Source organism: Pan troglodytes, chromosome 2 (genome assembly GCF_028858775.2).
Source record: "Pan troglodytes isolate AG18354 chromosome 2, NHGRI_mPanTro3-v2.0_pri, whole genome shotgun sequence".
Classification (NCBI taxonomy): Eukaryota; Metazoa; Chordata; class Mammalia; order Primates; family Hominidae; genus Pan; species Pan troglodytes.
In genome coordinates this window covers 127,371,254-127,396,562 of record NC_086015.1, presented here as the reverse complement: position 1 = coordinate 127,396,562, position 25,309 = coordinate 127,371,254, and the positions used below count along the sequence as shown (strand labels likewise).

At 42.9% G+C, this 25,309-nt stretch overlaps 1 protein-coding gene across 27 annotated transcripts in view; it reads right to left on the bottom strand.

The window, feature by feature from the left end:
• KALRN (kalirin RhoGEF kinase) overlaps nucleotides 1–25,309 on the bottom strand; it is a 690,517-nt gene that overhangs the window by 609,093 nt on the left and 56,115 nt on the right. For 6 of the 27 annotated variants that reach the window (XM_016941783.4, XM_016941784.4, XM_016941786.4 and 3 more), the window contains exon 1: nucleotides 19,881–20,104. The exons of 19 other annotated variants lie outside the window; for them this stretch is intronic. In XM_016941783.4, coding sequence (XP_016797272.1) covers nucleotides 19,881–19,947 — 67 coding nt within the window. In that variant the 5' untranslated portion in view covers nucleotides 19,948–20,104. Of the gene's footprint in view, nucleotides 1–19,880; nucleotides 20,105–25,309 lie in introns of those variants that run through there. 2 more of the 27 variants (XM_016941801.4, XM_016941803.4) reach the window with 1 other exon arrangement.

Below are 25,309 nucleotides of genomic sequence, written 5' to 3'. Positions count from 1 at the left end.
AGCCCCTGAAAAGTTTCATCTCACTATGTCCAGGAGCCCCACTCATATCTCCCCATGCTCATTCCTGCTCACAAGGCATTGTCAGCCGTACCTGCCATGTCCTTCCTCTGCTGCTCTGGCTGCCCGCTGTTGCTGGAGGATGCCTGGGGTGCCCTCTGTGAGAACACCAGTGTCGGATCCAGAGTGCTTGCTCCAGGGTTCTCAAATCCCCAATATTCCAAGTGCCAAGTAGCCTGAGTTCCCGAAGTCTTCACTATGCCAGGATCAAGCCCTGATGGAAGCTAAGTCCATCTTCCCCACTGTGTTCACAAGATCAGCATCATCTGTCCCCATATGTCACACAGAGCCCTCATGAAAACAGCAGACAGCTCCTTCAACTTTTGCACAGGGTTCCTCTCCCCAGGGCTCAGATGTGAGCCCACGGCATTGGCTAAAGAAGAACCCCTGGGAAAAAGAGCTCATGGTATCCCCAAATCCCATTTCTCCCTTCCTCCCATCCAAATCCATCATACAAACAGGTACCAAGGGGTGCTTGCCTCTCTGATGAAATGGCCAGAACATATCCAAATGCCGATAATGGCCACTTTGAAGACTGAAGTTACACTTCTACCTCTACATAACTGTTCTTCCAACCTGCTCCCTCAAGCCTGGTCCCTCATCCAGCTGCCTGAGGTGGTGACAAAAGGCTGCCTTTTAACCCTTTCTCTTACCTTTCTCCTTTTAAAAATATTTCCACCCAGGGCCTACTCTCTACCCTTCCAGCACTACCAAAGACCCTGTTGCCTCAGCTCCTTCCTTTCTGGGTTGAGACAGATATTCACCATGGCCCTTGGATCCTTCTCTCCTGAAGTGGTTGATAAGAACGGGTTTCTGCAGATACTGCCCAGAATATGATGATTTATCGATGCTGACGCCTTCTAATGCCTGCCAGTTCATGTATTTATTATTCTGGGCTGGGCCACTCAAGCCCTTAATCTTAGGAGAAGGAACTCCAGTGAGGCAGGATGTACCTTGAGCCTCGCAGGCTGAGCCAGCAGGAGATAGTAGGCCACCTGCCCCCTCTGAGGCAGCCCAGCTCAGCCATCTGGCCAGTAGTCTCCAGGTGAGGAGGCGGGGCCTTAAAAGAAACTACCAATGGCCTCACTCCTGCAGGAAACATATCCCAGTCACAAGCAGGTACACAGGTATAGCCTGAAGCTGAAGTTTCCCCCAGGGCCTTGGGCCACACTTCAAGAGAAATGGAAGTTAGTCGTCGACTCTCTTCCAATTCAACTTTTGATTATCCTCTTTCAAAGCCCAGATCCTCACATGCATATTCTATCTCCGTACCCTTTCAAAACCTGCCTTCCTAAGCCTTCAGTCCCCAGAGCACCTTATAACCACTCCACCATCCCCTTCTCATCCAAAAGTTAGATTTTAGGCAATAAAGGTTAAGAATTAATAACTAACACTTATTGAGCCTTTAACATGCGTAACATCACCTAATCCTTACAATAACACTATAAGGTAAACATAGGATATTATTGGCATCTTACAGATGAGGAAACCAAGGCCTAGAGAGGCTGTGACATGCCCAGTGTCACACAATAGTAAGTGGTGGAGCTACGAGCTAAACCAGGCTGTTTTTATTTCAAAGCCTCCTCCCACTTAACTACTCAGCATACTGCCTGAAAAGCAAGCCAATCAGCTAAACAAACCTCGTCACTGGGCTTGACACATCCGAATTTATTAACTTTTTTTCCTTTGGTTTTTTAAAGGAGTCTGGTACATAAATCAACAGCTTTAACTGGTGGGATTGAAGAATGAAACGGCATGGAGGTAATCAAAGGAGACATGCAGTTATGTAGTACATGAAAGTATATCTACAAGTACATGTAGATACACTTTCAATTCACTTTTACCCTACTTGTCCCCACCCTCCCCCAAAACCCAGATGTACTCAGCTGCTCGTGACCAAAAATATCACCCCATGCCTACTTTCAACCTGCTTGGCACACCTCCTTTGGGTATCTTCTTTGAGGGACTTTCAAGAGCTAGCAACCTGTGGCAAATGACAAACTAGGAAGGGGGACTTCTAAGATGAGATCAAGCCATAGATATAGGATATGGAAAACAGAAGGTGGAAAGATGGACCCCAAACCTGTGGAAGGCTAGTGTTCAGGAATTGGACCTCTGCTCATTAGATACTCCAGTGGTGCAGTTGGGGACAGGCAGGATAAATTCCTATCTCTCTCTGGGGCCTCTTGTCCAAACAGGAGGATCTGGTTTCTGAACTTCTGGGAGCAAGCCAGAACTTGGAAAAGATCATCTTTGTACCTTCATACCTCGCGTTCTGTGGTCTCCTGCTCCCAGGTAACAAAGGCAGGTATATTAGATCAAGAAAAACCTTCTGCCCTGCTAGGGAAGGGATGCTCATGTTTCCAAGTTTTTGGAGGATTCTTTTTTTTTTTTTTTTTTTTTTGTGAGATGGAGTCTCACTCTGTAGCCCAGGCTAGAGTGCAGTGGCATGATCTAGGCTCACTGCAGTCTCTGCCTCCCGGGTTCAAGCGATTCTCATACCTCAGCCTCTCAAGTAGCTGGGACTACAGGTGTGCACCACTGCACCTGACTAATTTTTGTGTTTTTGGTAGAGGCAAGGTTTCACCATGTTGGCCAGTCTGGTCTCGAAATCCTGACCTCAAATGATCTGCCCGCCTCAGCCTCCCAAATGCTGAGATTACAGGCATGTGCCACCGTGCCCGGCCAGGATTCTTAAGCCTTAATATTTTCTTTCTTCTGCAAACTGCAGCCCACCTCTACCAGGAGCACTTGGAAGGACCCAGCTCATTCAGTGGAATCATGACTGCATCAGATCTATTCCTATTTTGTACAATATGCATTTATAGAAGTAATTTGTAATATGACTAAGTTTGGGGAGTGAATTTCCAATAAAGCCATTCTTCCTGCTATATATCTTTTTAATATTTTTTATTAAATAAATTTATTATATTTTGATCACAGAGTATCCCAAATTTTTCCAGTTTTTAAGTTACGAAGTGTGTTTTCAATGAACATGCCCCCTATATTTCTGAATCCTTTCTGTATTACGTTTGGCTCTATATTTTCTTGCACCATTCAGAGCACGTAGGTCTCAAAGTAGAACAAGAACCATGACTATGCTTCTTAATCTTTAATCCTGAGCACAGACTGTGATAGACACAGTTGGTTGCCTACCCAGTGGCCATTAACCCCCTTCTTCCTTGCTTACAGACCCACATTTTGTTAAGAAATCAAGCATCCATGTGCTTCAGGGGACACAAAGACAACTTCAGTCCCACAGGGTAAATGCTGATTACATTACACCAATCACGGAAATTGCATCCCCTTCCAGTGACTTGTTTTGGAATTGGTGGCAAAATAATGGCCTTTGAGACATGAGGAAACATCTCCTGGAGGACATCTGGGAAAGGTTTTCTTGCTTTAAAATATATGCATGAAGAAACAGGCTCTTTCAGTTGTTATCGGTTCTGCATGTAACATATGGAGTTACAGCAGCCATCTTGGGACTATCAGGATGGTAGAATGGAAAGATGCAAGGTATCGGGGTTCTAAGATGGTCTTTTCTTGTAGTGGCAGGCTAGGTGATTAGGACCAACCTTCCCACTGAGGACAATCATTTATATTTGTTTTTATTTTCTCAAAAGCATTAAAGAGCTAACAAGATAAAGAATTTCTAGGTCAAAACCTAGGAGAAGTTTAAAATCCAAAGAGGAAGGCCCAAAACACACAAAAAAAGCTTTTGCCTTGAGAGCATTTGCCAATCTGCAAGAAACAATAGTATTTAGTTTAGTAGCAAAACTAAGCTGTGCTTTTGGCAACCAGGAGGAGTAGGAAAGCAGAAAGCAACATCCAGGGCCTCTGCCCCAGAAGACTTTGATAAACAACATTCACTCTAAGCTAGGCTTCCTCTCAGAGGGGAAGCTTCACCCTCAAGATAAAGGTAGCCTAGAATAAACTAGCTGTTAATGCAAACCTGAAACCCAGTTGCCTGCAACCTAGGTCGAAGGAATCTTAAGCATTTTGTTAAGGTAGAACTGGACTGGTGGTATCCCAGGGGCTGTCAAAAGAAAATAAAAATCATTGCAGAAGAATGTTATCATTCTTGGCTTCAAGGCCAATGATCAAGATACAAAGATAAAAAACACAAGGAAAAAGTATACCATGAAGAAGGATCATCAGGAATAGCAGAATACAGAAAGAGACCCACATTTGTGGTAATCATTTCACAATGTGCATGTGTGTGTGTGTGTGTGTGTGTATATATGAAATATATATGTATATACATACATAAAAATGGAATATATTTACCATGTACCACATGATATATATATCAAAGTATGATATATATGTCATATATATATCAAAGTATGATATATATGTCATATATATATCAAAGTATGATATATATGTCATATATATATCAAAGTATGATATATATGTCATATATATATCAAAGTATGATATATATGTCATATATATATCAAAGTATGATATATATGTCATATATATATATCAAAGTATGATATATATGTCATATATATATCAAAGTATGATATATATGTCATATATATATCAAAGTATGATATATATGTCATATATATATCAAAGTATGATATATATGTCATATATATATCAAAGTATGATATATATGTCATATATATATCAAAGTATGATATATATGTCATATATATATCAAAGTATGATATATATGTCATATATATATCAAAGTATGATATATGTCATATATATATCAAAGTATGATATATGTCATATATATATCAAAGTATGATATATGTCATATATATATCAAAGTATGATATATGTCATATATATATCAAAGTATGATATATGTCATATATATATCAAAGTATGATATATATGTCATATATATATCAAAGTATGATATATATGTCATATATATATCAAAGTATGATATATATGTCATATATATATCAAAGTATGATATATATGTCATATATATATCAAAGTATGATATATATGTCTATATATATCAAAGTATGATATATGTCATATATATCAAAGTATGATATATATGTCATATATATATCAAAGTATCATGTGGTACATGGTAAATATATTCCATTTTTATTTGTCCATTTTATCTCAATAAAGCCAGGGAAAAAAATCGACCCATAAAGACTTTAGATAATGGAATTATCAAACAAAAAACTATAAAACAAATAGGCTTACTATGCTCAATGCTCAAAGAAACAAAAGATAAGCTTGAAAGTATTTTTCATAAAATTGGAAACCAAAAGAAAGGTGATTTGGGAAATAATTAAATAGGGAAGGGATTTTAGCACTAAAAATACAATAATTGAAATTAAGAAGTTAGTGAACACATTTAATTGCAGATTAGACACAGCTAAAAAGAGAATAAACTGGAGGATATGTCAGAGGAAATTATCTAGAATGCATCAAAGGGAGATAAAAATATCTAGAATAATAAGAAGTATAGACTATACAACGAGAAATTGCAACATACAATCAGTTGAGATCTCAAATGGAAAGAAGAAAAAGAACAGAGATAATAACTGACAATCTTCCAAAAATGACGAACTACAACATTTTATAGATTCAAGAAATCTAATTAACCTAGGCAGACTAAATAAGAAAGAAGCTAGTGATGATGTTGAGCCTCTAATTCAATTGCCCAAATTCTAAACTTCTTGTTAAGAGAAGCAGGAGAAGGAGAAGCAGGAGGAGAAGTGAAGGCAAGAGGAGAAATGCATTTATTGCTTATGCATTTTGAGTTTGGGTTGAATTACCTGCAGCCAAAAGCATCCCAAATTATATTCATGGTGAGAATAAAGTAGCCAACAATTATTGAGTGCTGACTATGTGTACATACGCATTTTGTGTAATCCCCTGCAAAGCCTTATGAGGTAGTATATTATCAGCCAAGGCAGGCTAGGTAAGCTACAGATACAAACCACCCCCCAAATCTTAGTAACTTCACAGAAAATAAGATTAATATTTGCTCATACTACATGTTCAACTTGGTTCAGTAGAGAGCTGTGATCATCATAGTCACTCACAGTCCCAGGCTGATGAAGGATTTATCCCAACAGAGCTACAATCAATTAAATAATGGAAGGAAGTAAACAGTATATTGGCTTTTAAAGCTTCCACTTGGAAATGAAATACCTGACTTCTGCTCACGTTTCATTGGCCAAAGCAGGTCACATGACCAAGGATGTAGAGAAGTACAATCTAACTGTGTGCCCAAACATGTAGGCAGCTAGAAGTACTAAATGAATGGTACTAATGACTACCACAGATAGATATTATCCTAATTCTCTGAATAAAGAAACTGAGACTCAGAAAAGTATTTAGTCACTAGTTAAATGAGTCAAGAATATACTAATTAATACATTTTCCTGGAGGAGATATTAACATGACTATCTGCCTTTTGGTGGCTGGAGTAGTCAGAAGAGAAATGTACCAGTGATATGATCTCTAAGGAGCCAAGCAGAGTACCCAGTTGGGTCTTATCCTTGGCTATCCCAGAATCACTACCCTCAGGGCAGAGTATGGAACCAAGGTAGCAAGGGGCAAATATCCTAATCCTTCCTTTGTTCCTTGTGCTAACTGGAGCCTCCCCTGCAAGGATAAGACTGGACTGCAATTGGCCAAACAGACAGTATACACATATATGTACTGTGGGCTCCCATTATCTTATATATTCCAGGTGTTCAAGATGTGATTAACAGAGTGAGGGGCGGAGAAGCCACATAATCAGATTGGTCATGCCAAGCTTGTTAACTCTGATCTGTGCAGGTTCAGAAAGCTTGCCAAAGCAAAGGAGACCCATTCTGTCCAAACACAGAAGGAGCTGTCTTGCTCTCTTAAGTCCTCAAGACCTTCCTATGAGCTGGATTTTCCAGCCTGTAATGTACAGAACATTCCCTACCTCCCTCCATACCTAATGATGACACTGTCTACCTCCTCCCTCCCAGCACCCCACATCTGTTGGCAAGCTCTCTTGGCTGCCCTTCCTGCTATGTATGTGCTGCCTCTGCCAGCGCAGTCCAGCCTCCTCCAGACACAGCAGCATTTGTCTGGGATTCTCTCCCTGTGGCAGGGAAAGAGTCAACACCAGGGTTCTTACTTATTTATTCCTTCCCAGGCATGAGGCAGCAGTTAAGGAGAAGGGAGTTAAGGATAGGGAGGACAAGGCCTAGAAAAGAAGCTCTAGGGGGCCAGATTGGTGGGGAAAAGTCTCTATAATTCCAACTGCGTTCCAACCACATTGTCTCTAGCTGAGCCCCCTGGGTGAAAGGTCTGTATATTACCGAGGATGGGAGATTGTAGTCTTAATTATGTCTTGAAGCATTTGGCTGTGTTCATCCTGAAACTTCCAACAGGAAAAAAAAAATGTGGTTTCCATTACACTATCACTGAGGGACTTGTACTGGGGTTGGGATCATTAAAATGAAAACACTGATGAGTAAGCCATGGCATTTTGTCTCTAAGACTTAACGTCCTTCCTCCACCCCTAGCCCTGTACTTTATTTTGAGACAAGCTTAAAATAGTCTATAAAATATGGAGCTCATTATCCCATCTAACAGATTTCATTTAGCATGAAAGTAGATTAAAAGCCCCATGCCAATTATTCCTCCTATCCTGGGTTTATAAGGAAGATACTCCTCTGGGTTCTTTAGAGCACAATTCTGCAACAGCCCAGGAGAACCAAGAAGTGCCACTTGCAACCCCACTCAGCTTATTTTTCATAGTGATAACAAGGAAGGATAGAGAAATGCAATCCTGCTTTTGGAGCTTCTTAGAAATTTTGCCTGGAGCCTTTAAAAGCTGAACCCAAACCAGATAACCCTCAAACACATGAATTCTCCATTCTGTCCACATACAATGACTACATCAAGGCTACTGAGAACAGTAAAGGGGTATATATCGGGGAATATAATGGAAAGAGGTCTCAACTTGGAGTTTTTTATTCTGGCTTCATATCCAGGCTCAGCCGATAATTGTATGACTTTGGGGAGTAAAATCATTTCTTTGAGCCTCAGTTTCCTCATCTTATCTCTTCCAACTTCATCTTTCTTATTTTCCATGTACAGGTGTCATCTCCTCTCCACAGTCTTCTCCAAGGCCCAGCACAAGGCTTTATATAGAAGGGAGGAGGAACTGATGTCTTGATTGCACTGACAGTACCCTCTGAGCTGGCCCTTGGAGGTGAGTTCGATGATAAGAGTATCCAGGTGAGGCTCCTCTCCCTTGCTGCTATACTTTTCAGTCATGGGTCCTCTCTCAGTCCCCTCAGTTATCTCATGTATACAATGAGAATAACATCCTCCCACAACATCACAGGGTCATGGGAGGTTTGAATGAAGCAGTAAGCACCTCTCCAAGGTCTTGAACTATTCCACCTCTCCAGTCTGAGCTCATGACACTGCCTGTTCTTTTTTAAGAATATCAGGACCATCTGAACTGCATTTCCTCATTTTTCACTTTTTCTACTTAAAAATCATTTTCTAAGCACTCTTTCTTCCTTCCTTACAACAGAGGAAGTGTTCCCCCTCCTCCAGTCTACCACTTCCATCTGCACTCTTTATTCAATCCATTCCTACCTCCTCCAGGTCACTGCTTCACTTTAGAGCACTTATCACAAGCTGTTATTGCAAATTCAACTGTTACTTTGACTTGTGTATTGTCTGCCTTAGTCACTAGAATGTAAACTCCATGAAGATTTCATGCCTTATTCATGTTATATTCCTAGCAAATAGCACTGTCCCTGGAATATTGTCAGTGCTCAATGAATATTTATTGAATGGATAAATAAATTCATTTCTGTTTGTCATCTTTAAACTTCTATCACTGGTCCCTTACCCCAGCCTCAAACACATTCAGGCCTTCCACCTTGAACAAAATCATCACTTGACCCTAATGTCCCACCAACTACCATTCTATTTTTACCTTTCATTTTCTGACATATTTCTCAAACAAACAATATGTGCTTGCTGCTGCCTCATCTTCACCACCTCCTCCCACTGCAATCTGGTTTCTTCTCATTGAGGTGCTGAAACAATGCTGTAAGTAGTCACCAATGCCTTCTGTCACCAAAGCCCTCAACATTGCCTCCTCTCCCTGCACATGGAGCTCCCTAACTCTCCTTCTCCTCTATTCCCACGAAATTATTATGTCCTGGCTCTCCTCCTACCCTTAAGGAATACTCTTCGTATCTCTCTTATCCTGTCTCCCTTGTCAATACTTTCGAAAAACAGTCTACACTACTCTCACTTTTCTCTATGCTGTCTTCCTTGAGCTAATACCAGTTTCACCATAACTTCTTGGCAAATGACTCAAAATATTCATCTCCTACCCTGACTTCCCCCTAGAAACACAAACCTACTTTAATGCATGAATGAATCAGGCATCTTGTAATCATCTAAAACTCAAAGTTTCTAAATCCCTTCACCAACACCCCAAGTCCTACTCATCTTTTCAGACTTTTAGTGTAACAGTTGCCACTCCTCAAGTCAAACCTAAGCATGAAAGCTTCAATGACCCTTTAATATGAAGAGTAAGAAATCCCTGTTGCTTTCTCTGACATTATCTTGTACATCCTTCTCTTCCTTCCTCTCCATAGGCCAATGCTTCCTTCACATCCATTTTCTTTTTCTCCAGTTGTCTTTATGCATTCAGATTCATCTTTAAAGAACATGACCAGCACCAGGCTCTTATGCTCAGAAGTTCCCCATGACCCTTGCTCCCTCTTGTGTGCCTTACCTTCCTGATACACTGACCTGCCCCCTTTTCTTTAGCTATCCCTCCCCTTCAACCCACTTTGTGCTTCTGCCCATGCTTTACTGTCTAGAATGTTTGGCCCCACCTTCTCCACCAAACAAACTCCTATTAATCCTGCACCCCAAGCTAAACTATCAGATATTCCGAGAAGACTTACTTCTCCAACCCCTCTAGGCAATTAGCTGTTCTGTCCTCTGTGATCCTATGCAAGCCTAGGTAATTGCACTTACCAGTTTTGTTGTAAGGTCCTTTTTACACATCTGAGTCTCTCCTTAAACCATATGAACCCAGTAGTACTTAGTCTACTGGCTGGTACCTTGGTACTGCTCAATACCTTTTCTAATTGAATGCTACAACTCTGGAACCATTTGCCCTTAACCCAACATGCCAATGCAAGAATCTTCACAAGGTAGCCCCAATCTGTCCCTCCAATCTTAACTCTTATCACACAGATGCTCCAGGCAGTCTGATTTAGTCTTCATTCCCCAAGCACACCCTGTATTTGCTGATTTCCATCCTCATAATTCAGGGCTACTAAAGCTTAACCCTGTTCTCTCCTTTTTATCCTGTCATTGCATTATCTATTGTGTTATTTGTTATTGTCTACTTCCCCCATTGAACCATAACACTTCACAAAGACAAGAAGACTGTCTTCTTTAGCATTGTATTCCCAGAGCCTTGGGTAGAGCAAAGCACATAGTAGGACCTTAGAAGACATTTGTTGAATAAATGAACATTTCTTCTTTCATTCAGACCCAATTATTTCTCTCTTGTAAATTCATAGCACTCATCTAGCAACTTAACATGAAAGAGTACCTGCGGCATCACAAAGATATATTATAGGTATTATAGGTAAATATTTTGTAGGTATTGTCCACACAGAACCATGAAACATTAGAGCTAGAAGAGCTCCCCCTTATAAGTAATCCATCACTTGAAAGAGGGCCAACAGAGATGCAGAGATGTTACTGTTGATTCTTTTTTTCTCTCTCTCTTTTCTTGGAGATGGAGTCTCGCTCTGCCACCCAGGCTAGAGTGCAGTAGCGTGATCTCAGCTCACTGCAACCTCCACCTCTCAGGTTCAAGCAATTCTCCTGCCTCAGCCTCCTGAGTAGCTGGGACTATAGTTGCATGCCGTCACACCCGCCTAATTTTTTGTATTTTAGTAGAGATGGGGTTTTACCATGTTGCCCAAGCTGGTCTCCAACTCCTGAGCTCAGGCAATCTGTCCACCTCGGCCTCCCAAAGTGCTAGGATTACAGGTATAAGTCACTGCGCCCAGCCTTACTGTTGATTCTTGATCTTTCAGGAGTTTGAATTGTAAGCTCCCTAAGGGCAGCGAGCTTACACCTAACCCTAATCACTCCCTGCTCTACCTGGACCCTTAGTAGAGTCTATTACTACTGCTACTAATAACAACAATGATACTAATTGCTTTGGTGTTTTCTTTGATAACAAGCCACCTCTGTCCACAAGGTGAAGAGCAAACCCATCACTTATACTGGGGATCCAACTAGCCTTCTGAATATCCAGGGACACAGCTGTCCCACTGCCCCTTGGTTCTCAGCAACCACTGAGTATGCCACCACAGAACAGGCCCTGGGAGGACATGCCATATCTGGGCAAGTGCTGCTTTACTGTTCTCACATCACAGTAATCTCCACCCCACTGGATGGAAACACCACACCGGGACCTCACAAAGCAGCTATCAGTGTCCTTCCCCTAGGACTTGGCCTAGATACATCTTGCCTGGGTAGTTCACACCACAGACAAGACATCCCAATGATATGCTCTACTACCTGCTGACAGGGAAGGTGGCTGGACTCCCAGTTTAACATGCATGCTGGAGAGACAGACAGATGGAGCTCTTCCCATCTGTATGGCAGCAGGTAGAGGGGGCAACCCATCCTAGACAGGAGTCCTGGGTCCTGGATCTTGACTTTTCCCTTAGCAGCTCTCTGACTTTAACCAAGCACTTAATCTCTACGAGCCTGTTTCCTATCTGTGAAACGGGAAGTGATATGATCTATCTCAGAAAGGCATAATGAGAAACAAAGGGGTAAGATATTTGGAATTATCAAATAATTACATTTATCTTTTTCCTCCTTAACAATGCTGTGATAATCAATGGTTCCCTGGAGAGTTCAGATACTCTGTTAGCCAAAGTTATTTATTAGGTTTCCTATTAGGATATAACTTTGAATTAGGTATCTAGGTGAAAATACAAAGGATAGTGAGGACAAGGGCTTGCCCTCAGGGAAACTCCACTCTTAATGGAGGGAAATTATCCCTGACAAGAAACTAGGATTCCTAAAGCTGCAAAAATTCAGAAAACAAGCACATACTTACTGAGTACTTACTGGTACCCAACACGGGTCACACATATTAGCTCCTTCAAGGCTCACAACAACCTCCTGAGGTATGTACTATTACTACCCACAGGAGCACATTGTGAATTACAGAACACTAGCCATGCACCTAGTGACCACGAGTCTCTGAACGGAACCAGGTATAGTCAGGGGATCTTTTTCTGGAGGACATCAGGGCTAAGAGGTTTGGAGGGAAAAGAATGTGGATTAACTATAAGAAGAGGAGGTTTGGGGCATTTCAAGAGAAAGCACAAGAAAATATGAAGGTTGCTGGTGAGGCTCTGGTATAGAACAACAGGGAATTGTTCTGTGATGGTGTTTCAAGCGGGTGTGTGTTCAAACTCTTTATTAGACAAAAGGCCTGGTCCCTTTAGGAAAGTGATCTTGTGCCAAAAGCCAATTAAATAACTCTAATAGGTATATATACATAGATGACTATAAAAGCCAATTTAAAGTAACTTCTTTATGTATTACCTGAATATTTGGCTCAAATGAGAAGGTGATTAAAACAAACTCCTCTAATTAGAAAAACCCTAGCACAGCAGAATCACCCAATGTGCTTTTCATACACATGCTGTGTGCTTTTCTCTTCTTTTTCCCACTGAATATAAGAAAGAAGGAACAAGTCATAAAGGTTGGCACAAAGAACCCACACATCATGCTGGGCACACATATGCAATAGTTAACAAGAACAGGGTAAGCCAGACCACAATGGGTATCCAGAGTCCATGGCAGGCTAGGGACCAGTTACAAGCAGATGGCCTAAGCACAGATACCAAGTCTGACCTGGTTAGGGGCCAGAGCTGTGCAGATAGCTGAGCAGCAGGCAAGCCAATGACAGAGCAAGTCAAAGACAGGGTATCTGTCAGACATAGAAGATGAGGAGCCAGAAAAAGGCTGCAGGCATGGTGAGGATGAGAGCGAGGAAAAGGAAAGCACAAAGATCAGGGTACCCTGACAACCAAGACCATGAGGTCCAGCTGCCTCTTGACTTCTTGCACCTGAGCAGAATCAATCCTTGACTTGGAATGTTTGGGAGATTTGAAAGTTGAGACAACAAAGAATGGCCAGACAGGGAGAGGTGAACTTTAGTGATAAACCCAAGTAGATTCCTGGTAAAAGTAGAGCCCAACACCATGAAGCCTTGAAAACAGTTATTCTCCTTACCTCCCATTTATGCTGAAGGGAGAAAACGATTTTTCTTTCTCTAATTCTGGCAGAATATGGACAATGCCCACCTAATGCCTTCCTAGTATGAGTTATACTAACCAAGGAAGGAAAGGTTTTTGACATCTACAGTGACAGACCACCATCCCTACCTCCAAACCCCTCAGCAGCCTGAACTGAGAGCAATAAACCCAAAGCAAGCTGAGGCCAAACAACCTCCTGGGACACAGGTAAATTGCTTTTCTGGGAATATGAAGGAAAGTCAAGGTTTATCTAGAAAGTCATTGAAAATGGTTGAAGTTTGTAAAGACAGTTGCATGAGGTGTATCGAAAAGATTGCGTTCTTACACAGTTTGTTCCTTAGCATAGTTCTATGTGTACTCCTATGTTTACTATTCCCATGTAGTGACTTGTTTTTCGTTCATTTTGTTATTTTGCAACAGAGTTCCTTATGCCCTTACTCTCTGACATCCATGTTAAAGGATGACAACAAGCAGTTCTCAACTCTGGCTGCCATTAGAATCACCTACAGAGATCTTTAAAATGCCAGTGTTTAGCCCCCTTTCCAGCTATTCCAATTTAATTGGCTGGAGGTGGAAGTAGGGGTGTTGAAACGGAGGAACTGGACATTACGCTTTCTAAGAGTTCCCAGATGATTCTAGCATACATTGAGAGATGAGAAACAGTTGGTTTCTGGTCCAGAATCCAGAACACTTTGTGGTAGCTACAGGAATGTGGACAGTACCAAGAAGATAATCTCATTTGTCTACTTTTGTTTTTGTTGTTTGTGCTTTTGAGGTCTTAGCCATAAAATATTTGCCTAGACTAATATCCTGAAGGGTTTCCCTATGTTTTCTTCTAGCAATTTCATAGTTTCTGGTCTTACACGTAAGCCTTTAATCCATTTTGAGCTGATTTTTGTATAGGGTGAGAGATAGGGGTCTAATTTCATTCTTCTGAATATAGATATCCCATTTTCCCAGCACCACTTATTGAAAAGGATGTCCTTTTCCCAATATATGTTCTTGGCACCCTTGTTGAAACTAGAAAGCTTCTGCACAGCAAGGGAAACAATCAACAGAGTGAAGAGACAACCTGTAGAATGGAAGAAAATATTTGCAAATTGTTAATCCAACATGGGACTGATATCCAGAATATACAAGGAATTCACATAACAGCAAACAAAACAAAACAAAACAACCCAAATAATCCCATTAAAAAGTGGGCAAATGATCTGAATAGACTTTTTCTTTTTTTTTGAGACTGAGTCTCGTTATATCGCCCAGGCTGGAGTGCAGTGGCACAATCTCGGCTCACTGAAACCTCTGCCTCCCTAGTTCAAGCGATTCTCCTGCCTCAGCCTCCTGAGTAGCTGGGATTACAGGTGCGCACTGCCATGCCCAGCTAATTTTTGTGTTTTTAGTAGAGATGGAGTTTCACCATGTTGGCCAGGCTGGTCTCGAACTCCTGACCTCAGGTGATCCACCTGCCTTGGCCTCCCAAAGTGCTGGAATTACAGGCATGAGCCACTGCACCTGGCCCAAATAGGCTCTTCTCAAAAGAATACACACAAATGGCCAACAGGTATATTTTTTTAATGCTCAAAATCATTAATCACCAGGGAAATGCCATCAAAACCACAATGAGATATCATCTTACCACAATTACAATGGTTATTATCAAAAAGACAAAAAATAAAAGATGCTGGTGAGGATGTGGAGAAAAGGGAACTCTTATACACTGCCGGTGGGAATGTAAATTAGTACAGTTGTTATGGAAAACAGTATGGAGGTTTCTCATAAAAACTAAAAATAGAACTACTATACAATCCAGCAATCCCACTACTGGGTACTTATCCAAAAGAAAAGAGATCAATCAGTATATCAAGGGATACCTGTACCCTCATGTTTACTGCAGCACTATTCACAATAGCCAGGATGTGGAATCAATCTAAGTGTCTATCAATGGGTGAATAGATAAAGAAAATGTGTTATATATACACAATGGAATACTACTCAGCTATAAAAAGGAAATCCTGTCATTTGCAGCCACATAGATGGAACTGAAGGTCATTATGTTAAGTGAAATAAGCCAGGTACAGAAAGACAAATATTACATGTTCTCACTCATATGTGGAAGCTAAAAAAGTTCATCTTACGGTGTAAACAGTACAATGATAGGTTGGTGAATGGGTACAAACATACAGACAGAAAGAGTAAGTTCTAGGGTTTGATAGCACAGTGGGGTGACGATCATTAATAACACTATATTGTATAGTTCATAATAGCTAGAAGAGAAGATTTGAAATGTTCCTAACATAAATAAGAAACGTTCGAGGTGATGGATAGCCTTAGTACCCTGAATTGATCATTACACATTGTATGCATGTAACAAAATATCACTTGTACCCATAAATATGTACGATTATTATGTGTCAATTTTTAAAAGCATCAAGAAGAAATTAGAAGCCTAATTCAGCATATCACTTAAGTTCAACATGTAAGATGTTGACATAATGACAAACATCAGTAATTTTTGTACTTCTGTCACTATTTTAACCATATCCACATACCTCCTACACTGTTGTTTCCTTGATATTAAGTTGACTCTTTTTTACTTATGCTTCTTTATAAAAGAAATTAGTGGACTGCGAGGTGACATAAAAAGGTAGGAGAAAAAGAAAAAAGAAGATCATGGCTGAAAGGGAAAGGCACTCAGGATTAGAGGCAAGAAGACAGGTAGGCGCAAGTCCAGGATTGGAGACACAGGATCTGTGGGGCGAAGGTGGCCCAGCACAGACATAAGAAGGGATGGAAGCTGGGCAATTAGTTAGAGGATAATAGAGAAATGCCAGGGAATGGGGATACTTGTAGCAGGTAGCATAAAGCTGTGCCTTGAAAGAACACAAGGGACAGACAATAGGCATGAGGGCCAGGGAGGCTGGAGACATACTGGGGCCAAGAAACTAAGGCAGGGCAAAGTGTGAGGCCCAGGCAGGGATGCCAGAAGGAGAAGAGGGAGACCAGAGGTAGGAATGAAGAGAGAGCTGAGGAATGGGTGGGATTAAGGAGGGCCCACAGTGAATGGGTGGGGCAGGAGTGGACAGCCCAACAGAAGCAGGCATCGGGGAAAACAGATTGTCTTCTGGACTGTGCCAAGCAGTGACCAGCAAGAGAAGCTCAAGAAACATCTGTAAATCACCTAAAATCATCTCATGTACTACCAGTGGTGGACATTCCCACATGCTGGGAAACACTGCCTGATGCTCTGTGAATAAAGAGCAGCAGTCTTTCATTCTTCCCATTACCAAAAAAAATTACATGTAAACAAAGGAACGTAAACCCCTACCTTACTTGTCAGGTCCCCACGAATACACCAAAACTCAACAACAAAAAGCAATGTGACTTCTTTTATATACAACTCATGCTTCTTATCTCTATGAGCTCTTTTCTTTTGATAGACAGTCCCCACCATAGCAACCATCTCCTTAGTCAACGTCTATAAGCACAGAATACAATCAGCAGAATTGACAAACGCCCAGTAACAAACACCATAAAAACAGCATCTATTATTAAGGACAATAAATCATCAAAATACTGTCTGAACAAGCTGGTAGTACACTGTCAAATAAATTCTTGCATATAGTTAAGTATAGCCCTAGAAAACAATACCCTTTATTTTTTAAATCCTTACCCTTAGCTGAACAGTGATAGGGGAGACAAAAGATTAGTCTGCAATCATCAAGCCTACGCTGTTATTTCTTTGTAAAGTTTATTTCAGCTCCATGATGTGTTCTAATGTTTCCTGCCTTTTCCTAGGTGTGTCAAATCACAGATTCACTTATCCTCCAGTCACAGCCAAGTGAGTGACTAAGGCCAGCATACAGCTCATCCATTATTTCAATTTCCTGGGATAAACTCATCAGTTCCCACTTCTCATTTCCTATCCCCTCCTTACTTTCTTGAGGCCTGTTACTTTCAAGATGACATAAGGCACGACAATGATGAGGGCAAAATGATATAAAATCTTCAAACAGATCAAAGGAGCTAAATTCTGTTACACTTAAGAAAGATCAAATCTAAGGGAATTCTGTTCACTGCCCAGAAAGGCAGGTTCATCTTTCATTCATTTACTCATTCATTCCTTCAACAAATATTTATTGAGCATCTTTCAATGAGCTAGCTCAGCCTAACATGCCACTTTAAAGCATGCCATTTTCTATGCAATGTTAGGTAACATTCGTTACAAGAGGAAAGTTGCTATAACTGAAAATTATTTTTGAATATGGATGTGGGTATGCACACATGTGTAATACTTTAATACTGATTAACCAGAACTGGGCAACATAATCAACACCCAACCTCCAAACACCTGGAAATCAGACACCCTACACAGTCAAGAGCTACTGGTCTAAAACTTTACATTAAGGAAAACCCTATAGATAGAAATACACATAAACTTTCAAATTACAGCCATATGTGTTGATCAAACGTGCATAGAAGACCACATAATTCTTGCAACCAGCTTTTGCTATCCAAGGTGACAGGTTAATCTATCAACCCATAAATTCATTAACCTGACATTTCCAAAATGCCTGACACTGTATATGCACTAACACAATAAATTTCCCCCAAATTCTATGATGTAGGCATTATTATTAATATTCCAATTTTTAAGATTAACAAACTGAGAATTTGGTTAAGTATAGCCCTAGAAAACAAGACCCTTTATGTTTTAAGTCCTTACCCTTAGCCATTTATTCAAGGGCACTTAGAAGGCAATGGAGCCAGAACTTGAGCCTAAGTTTGTGACTCATGGATTCAAGCATTTCTAAAAGATAAAAATAAATTGGTAGTATTATAGCTTATACATTAACATCTAGTTTCTTCTTATAATTAGCATCATATGGTAGTGTGAATCTTGTTTAAATTCATGTAAGTATAAATTGTCTCTAAGCCTCTAACCATTCTTAATTGGACTTTTCTTAGTTCCCGGTTATTATATACCACCTGTTCCTGTCTTTCCCAGGATGTTTGTTGGAGAGTGAGAATTAACTGCCTTGGTAATGAAAACTACCATTTAAAGAGTACTTTGTTTGTGCCATGCACTGGGATAAGTATTTCACTTGTAGTTTCTCACTTAGCCCCTACAGCAACCCTCTGAGTTGGTACTACCATTATCATCATCACCCCTTTTTACGAATGAAGGAAAGAAGATACAGAGAGGTTAAGCAACTCGCCTGAGGTCACAAAGATAAGGAGGATTCACATCTAGTGGTCTCTTCTCCCTTCTCCCAGTCTATAATCTTCATCAGTGTGAAGTTCTGATGCCCTTCTTAACGCCCTCATCTCAAGTCTGGGCTCCCACTGGCCTGTTTCTCGGTGATAGTGAGAAACTGCTTTTAGTGTGTGCTGGTTTGGTTTCCTCCATCTTTGATTTCTCCCCTGATAAGGGCCCTGTTTCACCTGCTCTGTGCAGCTGTCTGCTTCCACCTGGTATTGATCTCCCGGCACACCAAGACTATTCCTCATAGAGATGAATACACCTTGGGCTGTATAGCAAGGCTTCCCCAGGGCCATCTTTTCCATCAGGAGTTTGATCTCATTCTTGCCAAAACCTCTTAAAGAAGCCAAAGCTTTTAAAAATAATATTCAACATTTTAAAAAATCAATTACCAAACAAGTTCACAGTGGCTTTTCCTTACAAAAGAACATCTGGATTTGTGTCACATTATCAGAAGACTTTAATTGCATTAATATTTGATAAAATGTATTAAGGTCGGATTAACCTGAGAAATAAAACTGATTTTCTCTTTTCTTTCCACTAACTGCAAATTCTGTACCAGCTCTATCTGTAGATAATCAAAAAAGGGAGCTATCCTCAGGATAGGTATTAATAGCTCTGTGAAGCTAAGAGGTGCATAGGGAGGAACTCAGCATTTACTAAGCACCTACTGTGTGCACCACATATGATGTTATATATTTTACATGTATGAATTAAATAATAGCTCCAGAGCAACCTCAGCACATAGGTCTTACTGTGCCCATTTTATAGATGGGTAAACAAGCTCAGAAAAGTCACATAAATCAGGCTAAGGTCAGTGGCAGAGCTGAGACTTGAGCCTGAGTCTGTTTGCCCCCAGCTTCTTACTGCAGGAATCATTCTCCTTCTGCACTGCTTCTCAGAGAGTTCTATCAAGAGCCCTGCAAGACAGGGCTTAACTTGTATTTGACTAGAGTACTGAGCTTGATGAAAAACCCAGCAAGAAATGAGATCCTGTTATACAGATGCTCCCCAAATGACCCTGTGCTCCCGATTCCCAGCTGGGTCATACATGTCCCCAGAAAAACAGCCTTTCTTTACTTTCCATGGGTTTGCTACTTGCCTCTGTTTCATTCCTTCTCTCTCTTCTTGACCCCCCTCCCCTCTCTGCTGTGTCTTTCTGCATGTCTCTTTATGTCTCTATGTGTATTTATCTCTCTCAGTCTCTCATACAAGCATACACACACTCAGGATACCTCGATCCAGCAGCCGGAGCAAGCGGAGATACCAGAGATACCACTGGTCCCAGAAGCGGTCCGTCATCCCACCCTGAACTCATCCTTCACAGCCAGTCCCCTCGGCAGAGCCTCATCCCACCACCGCTGACTCGAGGAGGCCGGAATCACTTGACGCTGGGCTCGCACACAGCCTGCTCTAAGCAAATGCCTGCCTGCAAAGACAGCCACCAGTCCTCCCACACAGAGGCTGACTGTGCCGGGAGCCGGTTTCACAGCAACAAAGGAACAAGTGCAGAACAACGCCGTGTGCAGACCGAGCCTGCCTGGACCCAAGGGGAGGTCGGAGATGCGTGGGAGGGAGTCAGGAAGGGTTTTCGCAAAGACGCGAGGTTTGCAGTGGTCTTGAGAATGAAAATCCACAGTCAAGTCCATGTCTTAAATTTTTTCCAGCATCTCCTGCCATCCTGGCCTCCATACCTCCCACACCAGAGGCCAGTGGCTCCTCCAATAGAATATGGGATGGGAAGCCAGAAGCTCGGCCATTTTGGACTTTGAGGCCAGTCCAGGAGCCTGGGAGCATTACTGCCTCACTGCCTCACTGTAGGGACCACTGGCTCTCCTTGCCCAAGACTGTAGGACCTGCATGACTGGAAAAAGGCCACAGATCCTTTTTCCCTACGTCCCTTCATGGAACCTTTGTTATAGTAGAGACAGCATGGGCTTTGAAGTCACACAGTCATGGGTCCAAATCCTGGTTGCCACTTAATACTTGCCTGGCCTGGATCAAGTTATTCAGCTCCCTGTGCCTCAGCTTCCTCCTCTGTAAACCAGAGAGAACAGTATTTGTGAGCCTCAAAGCAAAAGAAGAATATAATGTTTCTGGTGTTGCACCTGGTAGATACTGGTAGATAGAAGGTCCTCCCTTACCTCTCAACCCCTCTCCCTCTTGCCAGACTCTCAGTTCCCCACACGTTCATACATCCCACGGTTTTCTATCCCCAGGACTTTGCTCCTGCCCTTCCTGCCAATAGCATGCTCTCCCCACTCTCCACTTCATCATGGCCAAATCCTCCTAATTTTTCCAACAAATAACTCAAATGCCACAGAATCCAGGCAGACTTCCCTGATCTTCCTTCCTTTATATTTTATTTTTTTCATTCCACCTTCTCCTTTGTATATGACTCTTCTCCCTTACTTGCCCATAAACTCCATCTTTGTGTCCCTCAAAGAACCCTGAACTTCGCAGTTACTCGAGTGATTACTAACTAGACAAATGAACATGCAAGGGCATCTGAGTCCCCGATACAATGTTATTTTCAAGGCAAGGAGAAGAGTAAGCTGCAGAGACCTCAGCCCCTGGGCATTGTCTAAGGCCTTTGGGGCATGACGGGGTGCCCAGCCCTTGCCCAATCACAGCCCCTCTTACAGTGGGCCAGCCTGTGACCCAGGTGACTGGGAGTGCTATTCACTGAAATGAAACCTGAGGAGTCCCCAGGTCTAGGATGACTTTGTTCTCCAAGCCTAAAAACTACCCAACAGCCATCTGCACATTCATCACAGCTCTGTGCAGCCTAGGCCATGCCAGCAATGCCTTCTCACTGTCCTAACAGAATGATGGTCTCCCAGGCCTCCTGGTCTCCATCAGGCAACTGGAGGCATGTCTCCCTCAGCACCAGCTATTCCTTGGAACTTATACCTCCAAGATGAGAGAGGGTGCAGATTTCTGAAGAACTCAGACTGGGGAGGAGGCACGTCCAGGGGGTAGGAGCTAGGAGGGAGAGGGAGAAAGCAAGCAGAGTCACAACCTCCACCGCCTGCCCCTGCCCCCCAACTGCCTTGTGGTTTCTTCTTAAAGGGCAGCATTGGGTCTCGGCAGAGACATCACCACCCAAGAAGCTACCTCTCAGGCTCTGTTAGCATTATTTTCTTATTACCTTAAATGGACAAGACTCCAGTGTGTAGTTAACACAAGAATGCAAACCCCTCCTCCTCCCTCCAGAGAGAAGTAACCCGGTGTTTCTCCCTTCACGAATAACAAGAATCCATCGCTCACATGTGGCCAGTACTTTTTCGTTCACAAAGTACTTTCATAACTATCATCTCCTGTTTGCCCTGCAAGGTCTGTAGGATGGGAATCACTTTCTCCAGTATACAGAAGAGAAAATCCATGTTCCAAAAGATTAAATAACTTGTTTAAGGTCAGATAACTCGTAGGTGCCCATCTGTCTCCTCCCTGAGAGTTTCTGGGGCACTAAGAGATTCCCTGGGAAATTGTGACATGTTTCACTGAGATACGGGAGCCCTCACAGTAGGGCAGGACCTGGGGAAACACTGCTGTTTCCTAACAGGAACCCTGAGGGAGGCCCCTCCAGGGCAGTGCTGACATGCCATGGGCACAGGTTGAGTGGAGGGTCCAAATGAGGCCACTTATTAACTAAGGGCTTTTCATCTTTTTCTTTGGCCCCTGACTTATAACTGCAGAGAGAGTGCATCTCCAAGTAAGAATGCCAAAAAGGCTTTTTCTAACACAACTTGGGAGAAATCTGAAACGGGAGGCTCCCATCGTGGCAGGAGACCTAGACAGAGAGGGGCAGGGGAAGAGCATCTGACTGTGAGGCAGAAAGTCCCAGAGAGTGCTCTAATGGTGTTAGTGCTACAAGCCTCATTCTTGGGGCTGGAGAAAGAAGCTGGCTCTGTTCCCCTCCCTCCAGTAATCAAGGGCAAAACATTCCACACAGTCTCATTTGCAGAGAAAATGGGAATAAAGACTGTCAAGAATAATATGGGTGCAAGCACTTCCCCTGCAAACAGACCTAAGAACATAAGCAATGCCCACTGGGTCAGCCCCAGGGTGAACCCATTCAGCCTGGAGTTTTACTCAAGATTGACTTCAACCCATCAGGCTGGGCTCCTTGGAGCTCCCCAGCCCACCACTGCTCATTTCTCCATCTCCCACAGAGCCTCATAAGTCTTACTTGAAATGCAGCCCCTCCAGAAGTTGAATAAAATGTTCCAAGAGACTGTCAGCATTGCCATTTAACTGCAGTGCAATTAGAAAGGATATTGGCCAGGACACAGCCTTATTAGTAGGTTTTTGTTGTTGTTTTTGTTTTGTCTTATACAATGCTTCCATAGTGGCTCCTTCTTTCATCATGGTCAAAGCAAGCACAACTATTCCCGTTCACATGTTTCCTCCAGCCCACCCAGCTGGCTACAGAGACATGTTTTCCAGGGACAGGCAGTGTCACCAGGCCAGCAACAGCCCATCCACTCCAGAGGGCTGATGCCCATCCGGATGTTCAGCAGTTACTTGATATCACAACATGGATGTGTTCCTTTCTCTTCGATGTTCCTTCTTCTTTCCTTGGCACTGTTCTTTCTCCCTCTCTTCACCCACCCCAACTTGAAAACACTGTGTTCCCAATCAGATAAAGCCAGCACAAGTGTATAGAGCAGAAGGCAAGCAGCACGGAGGGAGGAGAGATCCAACCATATCCCAAATCTTTCCCACTCATCTCCTGGGACGACAATGGCCACTGTCCCCTCAGCAGCACTGGCCCAACTCCTCAGACACATGGACCTATCTGGCAAGTGAAGACAATACAGGAGGTAGCATAGTTGCTGGTATCTGCAAACCAAAGTGAAGACCATCCACAGACATACTGATCTCCCTCACCCTGCCCCAACAAGTGGGCTCCACCTGGCTACCATTTTGACCTGCAAGCTGTGCTTCAGTTGTAACATGAATCAAACACTCCAGCAGACAGCATCCTCAGTCACCTCCCACACCACTTCTGTCCCCTTGGCGATTAGCGCCCAAGTGGTGGAGTGGAACCCGTGGCAACACATTCCCAGGGATACCATTTCAAGGGTGGGTTGGACCCCTGCCAGTCTCTCCCATGACAGCTTAGTGTCCCCAGGTGAACGGGCTTCTTAGGTCCACACCTGAGGACAGTATCTACAGCAAGTAAGTATCACCTAGACACTGAAATTCAAGTCCACCCTCCCAAGAGGCCCTTTCCAGCTAACCTCACACATTCTCTATCTCAGAGGTTCTCAAAGTTTAATGGGCAGCAGAATCACCTTAGACGGTTGGTTATCCATACAGATAACAAGGCCTCACTCCCAGAGGCCTGCATTTTTAACAAGCTCCCCAGAGAATTCTGCAATGGTGATCCATCTGCTTCAGTCCGTGCTCTCCTCTCCTATCCTCAGCACCAGCTTCGTGTCACTATCTTGAATTCTAGTGCGTACCCCACCTCCCCCAACACCCTGAGAGTCCAATAGGGAGGGAGATTCTGAGTCCCCCATTAGAGTATGCTCACCTGGAAGGCAGAGGGGCCTCTCTCCTCTCAAGGCCCAGTAGAGGGCCCCACATGGAGGGGTGAGAAGCTGCCACCCAGGAGGCTGAGAAATCAGCCTCATCTCTCCACAGGCTCCAGAAAGCCTTCGTTCTGCCACAGTTCCACTGCACATCTGTACAATGGCTTTAAATGTCACCTCAAATATCAGGCCAGGCAGCAGGAGGGAAAGGCAGAAGCTAATTATTCCTCCTTGCCTCAGCTTTTGTGTAGCTTTCATCTTGCTCACCTCCGACCTTTGCTGAGGATCTTTAACTCTGCCTTGGCTGAGGCATGCCCAGCTCATGGAAGACAACCTTTCACTGCCCTGGGCTCTAAACCACCTTGTTAAGTGGTGAAAACCTGATCCCTCCTTACCCCTTCTCTGGGGGCTTCTAGTTCCCCCAGCAGTCAATAGAACCCCCATGTTGCACTGAATCTCTAACACAGCATGTCACCCCAGTACCCCCCACTGCCCACACAAGAGCCAGTCCCCTCTCCTCCTTCAGGACCTTATAAAGCTCGTCTACCCTGGGCCCCATGCCCTCTCCACTAGGTCCTGTGAAAAGTACCATGACAACCTCATCCCATGCAAGGTATTTATGATGAGAGCTTAATATTTAGGCCCTCAGGAAATATTCCTATTTTGGCAAAAGATAAAGCCTAGGTCAAAGGAAGGCATAGAGGAGTGCAGGCCTTAGGTAAGCAGTGGTGGGGGTGGATATCTGCAGTCAGGGAGCAGAGTCCATGACTCCCTTCCCTAGGTCTTCACAGGCATGTCCCTGTGAGGCCATCCTGATGAAGTCAATCACAGAAGCTGGTGCACCTTCCATCCTCCCTCACTGCCCTGACCTCCCATTTCCTACTCAGCATGAACACCTGGTTGGCTGCCTTCCCCAAGGCACCTACATTGCAAAGGACTTCTTCCTGAAAAAAAAAAAAAAAAAGCTGGTAAATATTTGGAGAGACCCTCTCAGAACGGATCCATGAGGCCTCTGCAATCCAGAGTTCACTATTACCTCCTCTGTTTCCCTCGCAGCCAGTCATGCAGTTCCTCCATCTCATTTCCACCAAGAGCCATTTCTCTGCCTATCAAAGGAGACGGTG